This window comes from Acanthopagrus latus, chromosome 11 (assembly GCF_904848185.1).
Source record: "Acanthopagrus latus isolate v.2019 chromosome 11, fAcaLat1.1, whole genome shotgun sequence".
Classification (NCBI taxonomy): domain Eukaryota; kingdom Metazoa; phylum Chordata; class Actinopteri; order Spariformes; family Sparidae; genus Acanthopagrus; species Acanthopagrus latus.
Genome location: NC_051049.1, coordinates 11,373,708 through 11,388,480, shown reverse-complemented (window position 1 = coordinate 11,388,480; position 14,773 = coordinate 11,373,708). Strand labels below are relative to the sequence as shown.

Genomic DNA, 14,773 nt, shown 5'->3' with positions numbered 1-14,773 from the left:
CTCAAACAAAACAGCTGAGAAGTCTACCGGTACATGTATTTTCGTGTTTTTCATACATCAACTACATTTCCCATGAAGCTTCGCGGCGTCAGCTGACGGTGTGTCTGCTTCACATGACTTGCGTGTCAACAAATCCTTCACCGTTGTTCAGTAGAACAAGTTATAGCCAGGAACCTGCTCTCCAACTAACGTCGTTGGTGTTCAGGAGGAAAGCCGCTTTCACAGGTAGACAGGAGCTTAAAATATTTATCAATAATTTAGAGGTATATTTTAATTTATAGCGCTGTATCCCCAACCATGCCTTAGATTTCTGTATAGCCTACTGTGTGTCCTGTAAAGTGCATTATGCAGTACATTTTGACTTTTGACGACAGGATAGTATGCTTAAAAAGGAGCGAGCTCAAGTGTCTTTCTTTCTTTCTTTCTTTCTTTCTTTCTTTCTTTCTTTCTTTCTTTCTCTCTTTCCTTCTTTCTTCCAATCTTAGATATCCGATTTGTCTTGTCGCCAGGTTGTGATGTCAGTCATGGCTCCCGTTGCTGCTAAAAAGCTGACAGGGCTGGTTGCAGCCACATTCACTCCATTCACCGCTGGAGGGTAAGCAGTCTGTGTTTTTCCATGAGCATAAGTGTGTGTGTGTGTGTGTGTGTGTGTGTGTGTGTGTGTGTGTGTGTGTGTGTGTGTGTGTGTGTGATATGTGAGCCCCATTGTGAGGGGTAAATAAAAACAAGGCATGAGTGTGAACATATCTGATAACTCCTGCAGCTCTAGAATATGCCAGCATGTTTGGTGCTCTTCTTTTGCCAAATGTGTTGGCCTATATTCTTCGCATTTTTCCAAAACAGTGAACTCAACCTATCAGAGATTGGACCTTATATTGACTTCTTGACAGAGAAGCAAGGTGTAAATTGCATATTTGGTAAGTTTACAAGCAGATTCCTTCTTTGATATCTGTCACCGTCTGTGTTCCCATCAGAATCAGACCTGTTATTGCCTTTTGGTTAGTAGACATAGTTAATGTGATGTGCGTCTTTTAACATCAAACCTGTACTGGTTAAAAAGTTGCTGGGTCAGGTTGTCCTTAAATGTGGTCATTTAGTTTTAGAAGTATACAGGAATATCAAATCAATGCCAGTTAGTTAGTTCTGTTGAAATCCAAGACTCACCCCTCAAGAGCAGAGAATTGCTTCATTGTGTATTGAGTCACATAATAATTTTGTAATAAACATTTTGCTGACACCTGTATTTGAAGTCTAAGCTCAGTTACAACACTTACGATTTTAAAGGTGCAATAGCAAGATTTGGCCACCTCTTGAATTCACACTCCAAACCCATAGAGGGCAGCATATCACCAAAGCAACAGCTGACTGTGCAGCTAACTGCGCTAACTAGCTGCAAGCAGCTAAGGTAAAACGGGGAAACAGGACAGGCCGGGGCTAGCTGGCTAGCATGCTATCTTGAGTAGATATCTCTGTGACACAATTTATAGACGTCTTTGATATGACGTCAAAACTTTTTATTTCTCCATATTCTGCTGGTTATCTAAGTTATTTCTTGATCTTTTTAAACTAATACCCTTAAATATCACACTTTTTTTGCACAAAATCTACCATTTTACAAAGAATAGTCCCACTTACTTGATAGCCCCATAATCTTATGTAAAGGTGCCATGTTTAGTAATGATTACATGTTAATCACCAAAACTCAATGCGTCGTAGAGGCATGACAAACATGTTATGCATACAAGTCTGTAGTGTATTCACAATGAAAAAAGGGACAAAATAAAGTTTATTTAAAATGAGGAAAAGGGAATACTTTTAAGGCTTTGTCCATTACACTTTTGATTTGTACTCGCTGGTTGATCTGACTTTTTAGACAAAATAGGAATATATTGTTTTGTCTCAACATTTTGGTTTGACTCAGTCTGTTCCACGTTAAAAAAAAAAAAAACTGTCCTTGGAGCAGAAACACAGAGAAAGATTAGATAAAGAGGGTAAAGATATGTCTAAGATAAGTCTGTCTAAGTCTTTTCTCTACATTGATTGAGACTCGCCGTCTTTTTCTGTCAGTCATAAGTGATCACTGCTATAGTTTGTGCAAAGCTTCTTACCGTGTTTTCTTACCGGCACATTTTCATGCAAGTGTCTGGAAGCTATCTGTGCGACCTTACCCAGCAGAGTATGTTTGTGTCTCATCATGTTTTTATGTCCTATCTCGTCTCACCGTCATTGTCTGCGTCACTGCTCGTCAAGCATGAAATTGTCCATGTCTATGAACAGGTTACCCCACTTTTTTTTTTTTTTTTTTTTTTTTTTTCTTTTCCAAAAATGGTAACTACTTTTCACGGTTGAGGGTCTGGTGGTGTCAGGTCGGCTAAGCTCGGCTGTGTAGGTTAGATAATTCTTTTATGTTTCATTAGATGTCTGTGGGTTCCCTTTTGTTTTTTGGTGCATTTTGTATGACATTTTGTATGCTTTGTGATTAATAATTCATTCTTTTGTGATGTGGAAAATGCTGTGTAAATAAAGACAATACTTGCTTACAGTGAACGGCACCACCGGAGAAGGTATGTCTCTCAGCGTTGCAGAGAGGAAAGTCCTAGCACAGGTGTGGTGTGAGAAAGCCCAGGGCAAGTAAGTAATCTCACAGCCTCTTCTGGAGATGAGATGCTATGCTGAGTGTAATACAGGAGAACCAAGTTGACAGGTTTTGCAACTTCTGTTTGTTTACATGGGTGTGTGTGTGTGTGCTTGCGACCCTCTTCAGAATGGATCAGGTGATTGTGCATGTCGGCTGCATGAGTCTTAAAGATTCCCAAGAACTGGTGAGTTGCTGCCTTGATGTCGTCTGTAATTATGGGAACATTAGTTAAAACATATGACTCACCAGAGGACCAGAAGGTGTATTTCACTGTGAAACATTACCAGCTATGAATTAGGCCTACTGCAATGAATCAGGTTTATTTTCAGGAAATGTTTAATGAGGCAGGTTTTAAATAAGTCTCCCTGAACCTGCCATGGAAACGTATTCATCCGGACGAGTCTGGCTCCAGTTTTCAGTCTTAGCCTCACCGTGACCATCAGCCGGTGTAAACGCTGGATGTTTTCTCACAACATACTTTATGTTCTTGCACGCAAAATTATTAATTTTTTTTTTTATGATTCTAACACCTTTTTTTGGGCTCAACTGCTTCATAGCTTTTATACTCACAAAATTCACACATTTCCACAGCTTTTCCAGCCCTCATCTACTCTCCATACTTCATGAACGTGTGCTTTTCCTAACAAACAACTAGCACAGTTTTTCAAAGGAAGTTTAAAATACTCCCCATTTTATAGGCATTGTTAGTATTACTCAACATTTGAAGCCAACAATGCAGTTTAACTTCCAGCCATTAATGAAGCAATTCAGGTTAGCCCCCAGTTTTCAACAAAGCGATTCAGTTTAGCTCCCAGCTTACACTATACACTTCAGCCCTTTCCCATTTCTATAACTATTCAGACATTTTTTTAAATAGTATCCACTCATACTTCAAGCCAGAAACTCTTACATACATTACAAAATCTATTCACCTTTTCAGTTCCATTCATAGTAATTAGGCTCTTTCCGATCTCCTGACGCTCCTTCAGACTCTTCTACAATACAGTTTAGTCTCAGATTTTTTAACAAAGCATAAAGTATTCCACATCTTCTATACATTATTGATGTTATTCAAATTTTAAATCCAGAATTGCAGTTTATTGTCAGCCTTTCAACATCCAGCAATCGCACCGCAGTTCCTTCAGATATTGCCATCTCTAGTTATTATTGATCCTCATTGATAGTTTTGCATTTAGGTTATTTCTTTAAGTTCTCCCTGACAATGTTTGTCTTGCCTCCAGGCTCGCCATGCAGCAGAGATCAGGGCTGATGCAATAGCAGTCATCGCCCCCTCCTACTTTAAGCCCAAAAATGCAGGTGTGCAGTGGTATTAGTAGGGAAACCATTTATTCAAATGTTTTCTAAATTATCTCACACATTTCATTCACAAATCAACACTGTACTTGTCATTAGTAGAAAGTCTGTAATGATCATTTTCCACTTCCTTTCCCCCGCTCACTCTGACCCAGATGCGTTGAAGATGTTCCTCCAAGAAGTGGCTTCAGTTGCCCCAACTCTGCCCTTCTATTATTACCATATTCCTGCAATCACCGGTGTCAACGGTTGGTGCCACTGACGGTGGATTTTTGTGTTCCACAGTCATGAACATTTGAGACGTCATGTTGGTCGTCAGATCATCTTTACTGAATGTGAGATGTTTTTTTTTTTCTTCAGTGCTGGTGAGAGATATGCTTGAAGGTATTGAGACGCTCATTCCCTCCTTTCGAGGTGTGAAGTTCAGCGGGACTGACCTGATGGACCTTGGCCAGTGTGTCAGCTACAGTCCGCCTCATTGGTCGCTCCTCTATGGCGTGGACGAAGTCAGCACTTTCTCCCTCTTAGTCGGCTTTAGTCCATTTTGTTTTGCTTATGTTGCGAGATTAAGTGACCTTTAGATAAAGAGTCTAAAGCAGCTTTCTTTCCTTTTCATGTAGCAACTGCTCGCAGCTCTGGCTATGGGCTGCCAAGGAGCCGTTGGCAGGTCAGTGTGTAAATCTGCATAATTCACTGTCTCCTTTCACTGTCTGTTAAATAGTCATTTACATGTAAATTATTTTTCATTACTCCGCCTGCAGCACATACAACTACATCGGATGTCATGCCAACAAGCTCATTTCAGCGTTTGAGAATGGCGACCTTGTCCAGGCCAGGAAAATCCAGGTACCGTCCGTCTGCAAGTTCTTGATTTTTCTTCAGTGTTTCGCATCAGTTTCGGTTCCTGACACGTTTTTCTGATCTCCACACACAGTTCAAGCTGCAGGAGCTTCTCCGTTATGCCATGAAACTCGGTGAGTGACGCTCGTGTCGTGAAGCGTTTCTACCAGATCCTATACGAGATAAACATACACTGCCATGCCATAGCTTTGTAACTTTCTCTGCCTTTGAAACTGCTTTATTTTTCATCGGCAGGCTTCGATCTGGGAGTGAACAAGCAGCTGATGAGTGAGGTGTCAGGCCTGAGTCTGGGGCCTCCTCGACTCCCCGTGATTCAGTGTCCTCTTGCTCATGCCCGCTCCATCGCAGAGAAGTGTCACAGCATTTTCCCAGAATGCTGATATGTTCGCACTAGATTGAGCAATGAAAATCCTCTGCCCCACTGTCAATGATTCAGACGCACACATGGATCCAGTTACTGAAAGTGAATCACGTTATTCTACTAAACCAGCTATTATCAATCAGGAGTTTACACTTTGCTTCTAAGTGCCCTTGCACAAAGAGTTCCTGGTGCATAAATTAGGATTGAGTATACCTGCAAATGCAATGCAAGTGATCTTTGAATCAAACAGCAGTTTTCCTTTTTACCTTTTTTAATATCAACGTGGGGCATTACACGTACTGTATGTTCTATTGATTATACTACAGTATTTTTATGGGCATTCACATCCTCAGTCAGTCCTTCCCTTTGCTGGGGAACTATAACTGTTATGTGAACTGTTTTTTTAATCTCAGTGTTTATTTTTTCATAAAATGTGAAAATAGCAACTTCTGCTGGTGCTGGGGGGGGAACATGACATTTTTGTTTTGGTTACATTTATGGAAAAGGGGACCGTCCCAAATCAGCAGTATTAGATTACTACCCTGTACTGTAGATCATGACTGCATCTTATGTTTTTTTAATGTTTTGCCTCCGTTCATACCTGCCAACTGTATTTTTTATACCTTGAAAATGACATTTCTATTAAAAAAAAAATCCTAACCTTAAGATGACTCCATCAGAAGGGAGGATGACGGAGACAGAGGACGCATAAGTGTGAAAGCTGTTACAAGTGTTTGATGCTCAAAAAAGAAAAATGTTGTTAGAAGTGAGCTAGAAGGGAAATTCGATCCAGCCCTAATTTTGAGTTAGAATGCACAAGGTGTTCATTAAATGTATACTGAATGGCATATAAAAGGGAAATATACTGTGTAATTAAGAATCTGTCATTTGTATTGTTCTAACAAATAATTGCTACTTTCTTACTAATAAATGCAGTGACCCACTGGTTGATTCAAACGGATTCATGCCTCGTTCTTGTGTTCTGTTCTTGAAAAGTTTGTGAGTCGCAAGGCTCGATTATCTCGAAAGACCTGCACAAACATGCAGTGGAGTGTGTGTGTGTGTGTGTGTGTGTGTCAGACAGCACACATTCTTTGAGGTGCCAGTGAGTGTCATGGTGTGTAATCAGCTTGAAATTATTTTTTGGGCTGAGGTTTTTTTTAGTTGGTGTAACTTTGGAGAAATCTATCCATGTTTGCACAATATGAGCATATTACCTCAAAGTCTGACAGTTATTGGAAAAAAAATCATTATTTGATGGACCAACTAATTCATTTTAAATCTCAATTAAAGGGAGACTTGTTTTAAATTATGCTGGACACAAAATCAGCCCGATTTTCACCTGAATTTAACACCCTTTCAGTTTTACACCTGTCCTCTTCCTGACCTGATTGTAGCCGCTGCTCTTCCAAATACACCTGTTTGTTGGTGGAGTTTTGCATCACAGCGACTGCATTAAATACACCTGCGTCTCTGTGCACAAAAAGGCAGTGCATTCACAGAAACGGTGTGTAAACAGATCGGAGAAAGAAAAGCGCCACACACAGGAACACATCTCCTTGTTGTAAAGCTGGGCCACACACTGTGACAGACACAAGCACCAACTGTCACACTCCCAAAGTATTTTAAACTTGTTACTCGTTCTCGACATGTTCAAGCCATGTTTGTCATGAGTTGGTGCGTAGTTGTCTAACAGAACGTTTGGACAAAAAACAAGTTAAGTAAGTAGTCGGCTTAAGGCTGAATTTGATTTTGCCTGTGGTAGCCCTATGTATGTGTGTCCGTGTGTGTGTTAAAGGTGAAAAAACTGCTCACCCTCATCTTAATATACAAATGTTACGAAACATCAGCATATATAGTATGAATCAAGTAATTGGCATTATAATACTATTATAATAGTATGTTGTAATATACTATTGCATATTGTAATATCGTCACTACTACAATATGCCAAGAGACCAAGACAGGGTGCAACACTCAGATAGGCAGGTAAAGCACAATATCTATACAATAAAATCAGCTTACACCTCAAGATATCAAGCGAACCTCAAATTCCCTCCAGCCCTCCCGGCATCACAGAACAGCTCAGAGCGCAAGCGATGCTGAACTGGTGTGTTACTGGTAATGCTCATGTTGCACTGAAAGACATACATAGTCAGAACTATTAAACTTTATGGATTACAGTTGCTAGAGGACGCACAAAGTATTGGCATGATTAGCAGATGGCTAATTTGCTGGTAAGAATGCCAGGGAACCTCACAAGGGACAGTGTTTTTATGAGACACATCCAGCCCCATAGTAGAGGTTAGAGAAGTTTTCTTTCTTCTGTCAAACTTAAAGCACTTTTAACATGTGATTTCCATCCATTTTAGCCATGGATTCTTCTTGTTCAACTCTGTACCTCTGTTTCACATTGCTCTGATTGTCCTTTCCATCTCTCCTCTTCTCATCCTCACGTTGCTTTGCATTTCAACTCAAACACCAAAATAAATTAGAAATATCTAGTATGTGAATGAGAAAAACTGATCTAATATAGTACAACCATTTTTTTTTTTTTTTTTACCCAAAGATGAAGGGACACACTCGTCTGGTCTTTTATCTCGATCCTCTCAGCTCATGCCAAGCCATAAAATGTCAGGCGGGCGGCAGACATGCCGTGTGGCAGCAGGCACCGGGGTCACTTGGTGTGTGTCTGTCTGACATGTTGGGGCTGCAGACTGTGACGGTGACTCCCCGTGGATGTGCCACCTGACTCAGTCACAAGCCAAAACAATGAGAGGTCGACAAAGGTCTGGAGAGCTGTTTCTTTGTCTCTGCATCTCTCACGACCATAGTACGGAGGAGGAGAAGACTGTCACAGTGGTGGCAAAGTATCAGCCTATGGTTGCTGATGTCTTATGAGTGCAGATTTAGTTTTAGTTTAGATCAGTTTTGTTGTTTATTATATGTGTGCATATGTTTGAGAAGACTTGCAAGGCATTACAGGACAAATATCTGAACAAAAACTAAACTAAAATACTTGCTGGAACATAATCTGTCCAAAGAAGAGGTGACAATCTTTCTTAATGATGTGTAGCATGCTTGTCTGACTGAGGCTTTTGCCAAGTGAGCAATGCTGCCCCCTGTTGTTTACGTGTCACACATAAAGCTTCTAGATAAAGTGACTCCTTTACATGGAGAAAATGTTTTGAGATTCTTAACAATTTTAAAAATGATTTTAAGATGACAGCACTTTTTATCTATTGATAATGATTATCAATCAGTGTATATAGTAACATAAAATAATGTTGGTCCTGGTGCTTTCAGCTGCATCTCTTTTATTAATCATTAGGTGACAAAATGCTGAAAACTACTCATCATTATTATTTTTTAAATAGATTAATTATCCCACAGCAAAAATGAGTTTTTATTTTCTCTGTCCAACATTCAACATTCATTCAACAAAGACAAAAAAGCAGAAAAATTCTTACATTTAAGAAGGTAGAACCAACAAATGTTTGACCTTAAAAATAACTACCATTAATGCCATTAATCGACTATCATAACAGTTGACGATTACTTTTCTTTCTATAGCTACCAGCTATCAAAGGCTGCATAATAACTCCGTATGGTGTCTATAGTAATAATGCACTGGGAAATTACATAAAGTACGAAAAGTAAACGCAAACCTTTCCAGTTTGCGGGTAATGCGGAACCTCTGTTTGTGGTAACGTGGTTCCGCTCAGCGATAGGCCGGAAATATTTAACCGTTACACGCAAAGCTCTAGCGTTTCCGGCCAGCTCAGCGCATCAGCCCTGTGGTGTTGTCAGTTTACAGCCTGTCAAACACGGCTCCCAGGTACCTGTGACACTTCGTGGGCAAGCGGACGAACCCCCGGACATCGCGGAGAGATGGTGCTGCTGACGATGATCGCTCGGCTGGCTGACGGGCTGCCGCTAGCCGCCTCGATGCAGGAGGACGAGCAGGTTAAAACATTTAGCCATTTGTGCCTCTGTGGTCGCTAGCTTCTTCTGTGTGCTGTTATCAGTCCAGGCTGTAAAACACTGCTTCCAAGTTGGTCCAAACCAACTGCAGTGACACGTTAGCTTAACGTGAAGTCCTGCCGTGGGCCTGTCCACCTTGTACACAGAGCCAGTCTTTATTTACACTAGATAACTGAGTCATTCCTATTCAGCCCTTTTTTTTTTTTAAGAACAGGCTTCCTGTGTTTTAAACCCCTGACCTTGTTCAGATCCTCTTCCTACGTATTCGACCATTGTACGACTTCACCATTTTTTTTTATTTTTTTTTTTAAAAAGTTAAAGACAGTCTAATTATGTCGTCTGAAACCTGCTAAATCTGATCCAGAAATAAGTCGCCTGATTAAAAGCATAGTTTCATTTTTAAATTACAGCCTGACCGGTTTATATTTTAGAGTGTAGTTCTCATATATCAGATATCTGTATATATGTGTATTATGTAGGCTGATGACTAATAGGAAATGGTACAGAAATGTCACAGAAATGATTGTTACATAATTTGTCCACCAGAGGTCAATGACATTTACTTTTCAACTGTGAAAATGTTCTGCTCTGTAAATATTGTTCTTGGCAAAATTGTCTTTTTATGTTCTGAGTAAACGAATACAGAGAGATGCATTGTAGATATGGATTGCCTTAATTAGGCCTTAAATTTTCAGGGTGTTGTTTTTTTTCAACCCAGTCGCCAGAATGAATGATGGTAGTGTATGTTTCTGCAAACCAACAAAGCTTTTTATGTCTTCATTTTGCACCTTTATGTTTCGTTCTGTTAAATGTTTCTTATTTATATTGAGACAGCCCTGTCTAGATTAGGTTAGGTTAGGTTAAGGCACAGAAACCACTTGGTTAGGGTAAAGATCATGTTTTGACTTAAAATATTTGTTTGTTTTTCCCATGTCCCGACTTCTCTGCAACAATTTTAACTGTACTGTAGATGTCCCAATTCCTGAAGACGTCCCAGTCTTGTCAAAAAAAACAAAACAACAATATTGTTGTCACAAACATATCTCGAAATGTCTTGAATTCTTGTTAATAACACGTAGCTGAACTTGTCCCGTCTTCTCAGCAAAAATCACAGATCGTATCGAACGTATCGGTGGTTTGCAGAAATGTTAACTACAAACATTTCATCCTGCCGACTGGATGCTGACTGAATTAAGTCACATGATTTATTGGCAAATGTGTCATTATTTCTTTTGGTGAGACAACTCGGCTTAACTTGCATCCCAGTGACTTCACAAATGTTAGCGTTTCCCCACTCATCACCGGCTTCAGCTGTTCTGTGTCGAGTAGAATCGATGTTGCCTGGGACACAAACATATCAGCGACTGTTAAAAATGGATGCTATTGTTTGTTATGTTTGAGCATGACTGACCAGGAGTCTAACATCTTTCCCTCACTCTCTTGTTTGCTTTCAAAAAGGGAAGTGAAAAGGTTTGTTGTGCCTCTGCTCTGTGCTTCAACATCATACATGTCTCTGTGATGCTAAAGTGTTGCTGTAAAGAGTCATTTTTGCTCGAGTCAACAACACCTTGAGAGATGAACACCTTCCATCAGCAAACGCTGACCATAAACAACTCACCACAAACAGCTGGAGATGCTATTTGTTCTTTTTGTTCAAAGCATTTGCCTTCAGACGTAGCATCACACCACTCAGTCTGTCTGTGTTCTTTTTATGCCAGCTATTTATTTTCAGCACACTTTTAAGGGCAAGAAATTAACACGTTAAGGGAAAAAAAAGAAAAAAAGCACGAGATCTGGACTGTAGGTGGTTGTTATTTGTGTCCGTGTTGTCAAACACTCGGGCAAGAAAACCACATTCAAAGTAGTCAGTGAAATCTGCTTGCGAACTCCTGCAAATGCAGCACAAAAAAGTCAGTTTCTTGCCCTGATCAATCTCCATATTCATGTGTGAGACGTCAGTGAGTCGTGTTGTGACGCAGCGTTGTGTTTCTGTCTGTCTAGTTGGGTAGGGACCTTCAGCAGTATCAAAGTCAAGCCAAGCAGCTCTTCAGGAAACTCAATGAGCAGAGTCCCACGCGCTGCACTTTAGAGGCTGGTTCCATGGCATTTCAGTGAGTATGAGCGAGAACACGAGCTCAGCGGCATCGTTCACTTGCATAAATGTATAATTAGTCATTTCCATAATGTTTTCTTGACAGTTCGGAAACAATTATGCAAGAGTGAAGCCCCGACTTGCACGTTCATGTTCTGATTCCCATGACATTTTTACATTCTTCTCCCTTGCAGCTATTTTATAGAGAAAGGAGTGTGCTACCTTGTGCTGTGCGAAGCCAGCTTTCCCAAGAAGCTGGCCTTCGCTTACCTAGAAGACCTTCAGGCAGAGTTTCACGAGCAGCATGGAAAGAAGGTCCCCACGGTGTCCCGGCCCTACTCCTTCATTGAATTTGGTAAGAAGAAAAGAATTTGAAGATTAAAAAAAGCACCCATACTCAAACTTGTGCAAAAATATACATAATAATAATTTTAATTTGCAAGCTTTTGGTCAGATGCTTTCCTCAAGCTATTAACAGGTAGCAACTGAAGGCAGCAATACAAAAGATCACTATTGGCCTTTATGTAAGTCACTTACTGTATGTCAATCAGTTGAACTTGTGTGGTCATCGGGTAAGGTAACTTAAAAAATGGCGTTCAAAACCAGGAAGGAAGGAAAGTGACAGCACAAACACAGACAACGTCACGTAACGTAGATCGGCTGCAACCGGCCAAGACCTGAATTGTTTAATAAGTTTAGTATCAACCATGATGCCAATGTGGTAGATCCATTCAGCACTAAAAATGAAGCCCTTTCAAAGACCTGTATTGTTTGGTCTGTTTTCATGCTCAATATTCTTCCAAAAAAACAAAACATGCAACACTGCCTCTGCCTCCGATGTCTTGTCGCTGTGGGCAGCCTCTCACTGGCCCACCGCCGCATCCCTTTTTTTCCTTCGGCAGTTTTTTGGCAAATCACAACTGAGCTTCCAGGCCAATTTTGCTCCCAGTTTACATTTCTAAAGTTTAGACTCACTTTTCTTCCATCGCCTGCTACAGTGAAAATCAGTAAGCGCGAACTCGCCCACTGCTCTGCATCAAGTGGATCTTCACCTTTGGTTTATAACAGTGTCTTCTCAGTATTCATTTAGCAATGGTGCTGAACGTTTATTTTTTTAACATTACGAATCGTAACTGTAAACATAACTCAGTCCAAAACAGAAAATCACTGACCAATGTACAAAGCTATATTATATGTATCAGTGAAAGGAACTGGTCAAACTGTCTACCAGGACTGTAAAACAAAGAGCTGACAGTCATCTGCATCATTTGCCATTAATTGTTAACTTATTTCTTCCGCCGCTCCTTCCCCAGACACCTACATCCAAAAAACCAAGAAGTCGTACATTGACAGCCGGGCGAGAAGGAATCTGGGCAGCATCAACACGGAGCTCCAGGACGTACAGAGGATCATGGTGGCGAACATAGAGGAGGTGCTGCAGAGAGGAGAGGCTCTCTCTGGTAAGTCCTGTCAGGGCTCTCCAGGTCAAACCAACGCAGTGTGTCTCGAATAATATGTTGCTCCTCAGATCCAATGATTTTGTCCTTTTCTGTCTCTTCTTCCTCCCTTTTTTCTCTTCTTGCTGTCGTCCCCCCCCCGGTTGTTTTACCCTGCAGCGCTCGACTCCAAGGCCAGCAATCTGTCCAGCCTGTCAAAGAAGTACAGGAGCGACGCCAAGTATCTGAACACCCGCTCCACCTATGCCAAGCTGGCAGCCGGCGGTGTCTTTTTCATCATGCTCATTGTCTATGTACGCTTCTGGTGGCTCTGAGAGGATAAAGAAAGAAAGTGAGAGAAGAAGAAGAAGAAGAAGAAGAAGAAGAAGAAGAAGAAGAAGAAGAAGAAGAAGGTATTGGAGTGGAAAATGAGCTGCACGGAGTCTGCAGACACGACAAAAAGCTGAAAACCTTTGACTGAAAAACAGGATCCCTGCTCTTAATGAGACTCTGCAGACATACCACCGCCCATTTTATTCTCGCCTGTCCATGGATGTGTGATCTGAATATAAATGATGTCATAATACATAGTTTTATTATTAACAAATATACAGTAATGCGCTAGTAGTTGCCCTGGAGAAAAGGAAACGAGTGAATGTGTGCGTGCGTGCTGATTGTGTTTGTTTTCAAAGGCGATTGTTGGTGATTGGTTGTGAAGTCTGGAGGAAAAATGAAGAGAAATTTCCTGTTATATCTTCTTTTCCAAAGCTGTACTGTACTGTAACAGGTCTGATTAAATCTTGTATACTGTCTTGATAATACAGAAAAGAGCAAAAGAAAAAAAAAACAATCCAAAAAAAACACACACATAACTTTATTTATCCTGAGCACAGCATATGGGTATCTGCATTCATTAACATTATAATCACAGTAGTAATGGCTTGATGGGCCTGCACAACGTACAGTAGTACCACAGTTAAGGAATCTTTGGGAAACGTGGGATTCATTCTTAGGCTGGTGATTAGGCTTAGCAACAACATAGGAAAAGTAATTGAAGAAAACAGTTTTTTTTATTATCATGCTTATTATTATTATTATTACAATTAATATTGTATGGAAGCCTTTGGAATCCCAAAATGCCATTTCACATGTGTCTAATTTAGCAATTTTCTCATTATGGGATGTTAGTGACTTAATAAGGGACTGTACAAAAATATTTGGGATGTTGGAGGTGTCAGGAAGGTGATGTGTTTTTTTTTTTTTTATGTTTATTTGCTCAAGTGAAGGGTTGACCGACTTCTTATTTACAGCACAGTCTAACCATCCCCAAATGTGCTTCTTTAAAGTTTATATTAGATTACATCTGTAATCTCAGACTGGATCCCAAATTCTGAATGCAGTTTCTTTCCAAAGGGAAGGGCCTGAAAGGAAATATTTATAACACTGTGGAGGGAAGTGTTTTTATAAAAACTGAAACATGGGATTCAAACCCACCTCCGACCCTCATCGTTTTCGTACAGTCCCTAACTTAACCTCAACTGAGTGTGTCCATTTCCTTTTATGCTCTCTTCCACTTTTGACTGTGTGGACCAGCACCTTTCTGTTAGCAGGCATTAAAAAAAAACCTGTCTGGTCCTTTTTATTTTGTATAAAGTTTACACATGTAGACTCAATTGGAAAGTGAAGCTGAGAGTCACAGGTGTGTTGTTCAGCCAACGTCTGCTCGCGGCTGGAGACGACGCCTTCTCTTTTTCTGTTCTGTCTGCTATCTATGAATAAAATCATTTGCACAAAACATGCCTCCTTTCTGTCAGAGGAACTGATGATTATCAAGCGCTCAGGCAATGCCTGCATTATAAAAAATGGCAAGAGTTCTCACTGGAGATTCAGCCGTCTATGCAGAATACACACAGAAGACAGACCTCAAGATCATAATGATCCTGTTCTTAGACAATTGGGAGATAGAAATAGGTCGAGGCCTCTGATTGGCACCATTTCCCATTGTAACAAAACAAGTTTGCTTTTGGCCCAGGGTTCACTGTCAAGTTTCCATTTTGGCCCTGCAAGGGAAAAAAGTTTGGGCACCC

The 14,773-nt window shown here is 40.5% G+C and overlaps 2 protein-coding genes across 6 annotated transcripts; both read left to right on the top strand.

Moving 5' to 3' along the window:
* The first annotated feature begins 62 nt into the window (after positions 1 to 62).
* npl (N-acetylneuraminate pyruvate lyase (dihydrodipicolinate synthase)) lies at positions 63 to 6,135 on the top strand. 4 transcript variants are annotated; one of them, XM_037116117.1, is made up of 12 exons: positions 63 to 225; positions 510 to 595; positions 844 to 917; positions 2,544 to 2,631; positions 2,765 to 2,822; positions 3,880 to 3,955; positions 4,108 to 4,200; positions 4,313 to 4,458; positions 4,573 to 4,619; positions 4,714 to 4,798; positions 4,887 to 4,926; positions 5,048 to 6,135. In XM_037116117.1, exons 2-12 carry the CDS (start codon positions 516 to 518, stop codon positions 5,191 to 5,193), a joined length of 933 nt encoding a protein of 310 aa, XP_036972012.1. In that variant the 5' UTR covers positions 63 to 225; positions 510 to 515; the 3' UTR covers positions 5,194 to 6,135. The 4 variants fall into 4 exon arrangements, with proteins under 4 accessions (XP_036972012.1, XP_036972011.1, XP_036972014.1 ...); XM_037116116.1 differs by having other exon boundaries at positions 64 to 225; positions 486 to 595; XM_037116119.1 differs by lacking the exon at positions 844 to 917 and having other exon boundaries at positions 66 to 225.
* A 2,707-nt stretch (positions 6,136 to 8,842) lies between these two features.
* sec22bb (SEC22 homolog B, vesicle trafficking protein b) lies at positions 8,843 to 14,481 on the top strand. Of its 2 annotated transcripts, XM_037115517.1 has the most exons (6): positions 8,843 to 9,140; positions 10,617 to 10,628; positions 11,160 to 11,269; positions 11,445 to 11,605; positions 12,564 to 12,710; positions 12,867 to 14,481. In XM_037115517.1, the coding sequence occupies exons 1-6, from the start codon at positions 9,066 to 9,068 to the stop codon at positions 13,019 to 13,021; spliced, it is 660 nt and encodes a 219-aa protein (XP_036971412.1). In that variant the 5' UTR covers positions 8,843 to 9,065; the 3' UTR covers positions 13,022 to 14,481. The 2 variants fall into 2 exon arrangements, with proteins under 2 accessions (XP_036971412.1, XP_036971413.1); XM_037115518.1 differs by lacking the exon at positions 10,617 to 10,628 and having other exon boundaries at positions 8,864 to 9,140.
* The last annotated feature ends 292 nt before the right edge of the window (positions 14,482 to 14,773 follow it).

Bases quoted from the DNA above. Each gene is read 5' to 3' on its own strand.
- sec22bb (XM_037115517.1), top strand. From the start codon at position 9,066: ATGGTGCTGCTGACGATGATCGCTCGGCTGGCTGACGGGCTGCCGCTA. The intron at 11,270-11,444 runs GTGAGTATGAGC...TCTCCCTTGCAG, and splicing joins GCTGGTTCCATGGCATTTCA to CTATTTTATAGAGAAAGGAG. The intron at 12,711-12,866 runs GTAAGTCCTGTC...TTTACCCTGCAG, and splicing joins GAGAGGAGAGGCTCTCTCTG to CGCTCGACTCCAAGGCCAGC.
- npl (XM_037116117.1), top strand. From the start codon at position 516: ATGTCAGTCATGGCTCCCGTTGCTGCTAAAAAGCTGACAGGGCTGGTT. The intron at 2,632-2,764 runs GTAAGTAATCTC...GACCCTCTTCAG, and splicing joins TGTGAGAAAGCCCAGGGCAA to AATGGATCAGGTGATTGTGC. The intron at 4,620-4,713 runs GTCAGTGTGTAA...CTCCGCCTGCAG, and splicing joins TGCCAAGGAGCCGTTGGCAG to CACATACAACTACATCGGAT.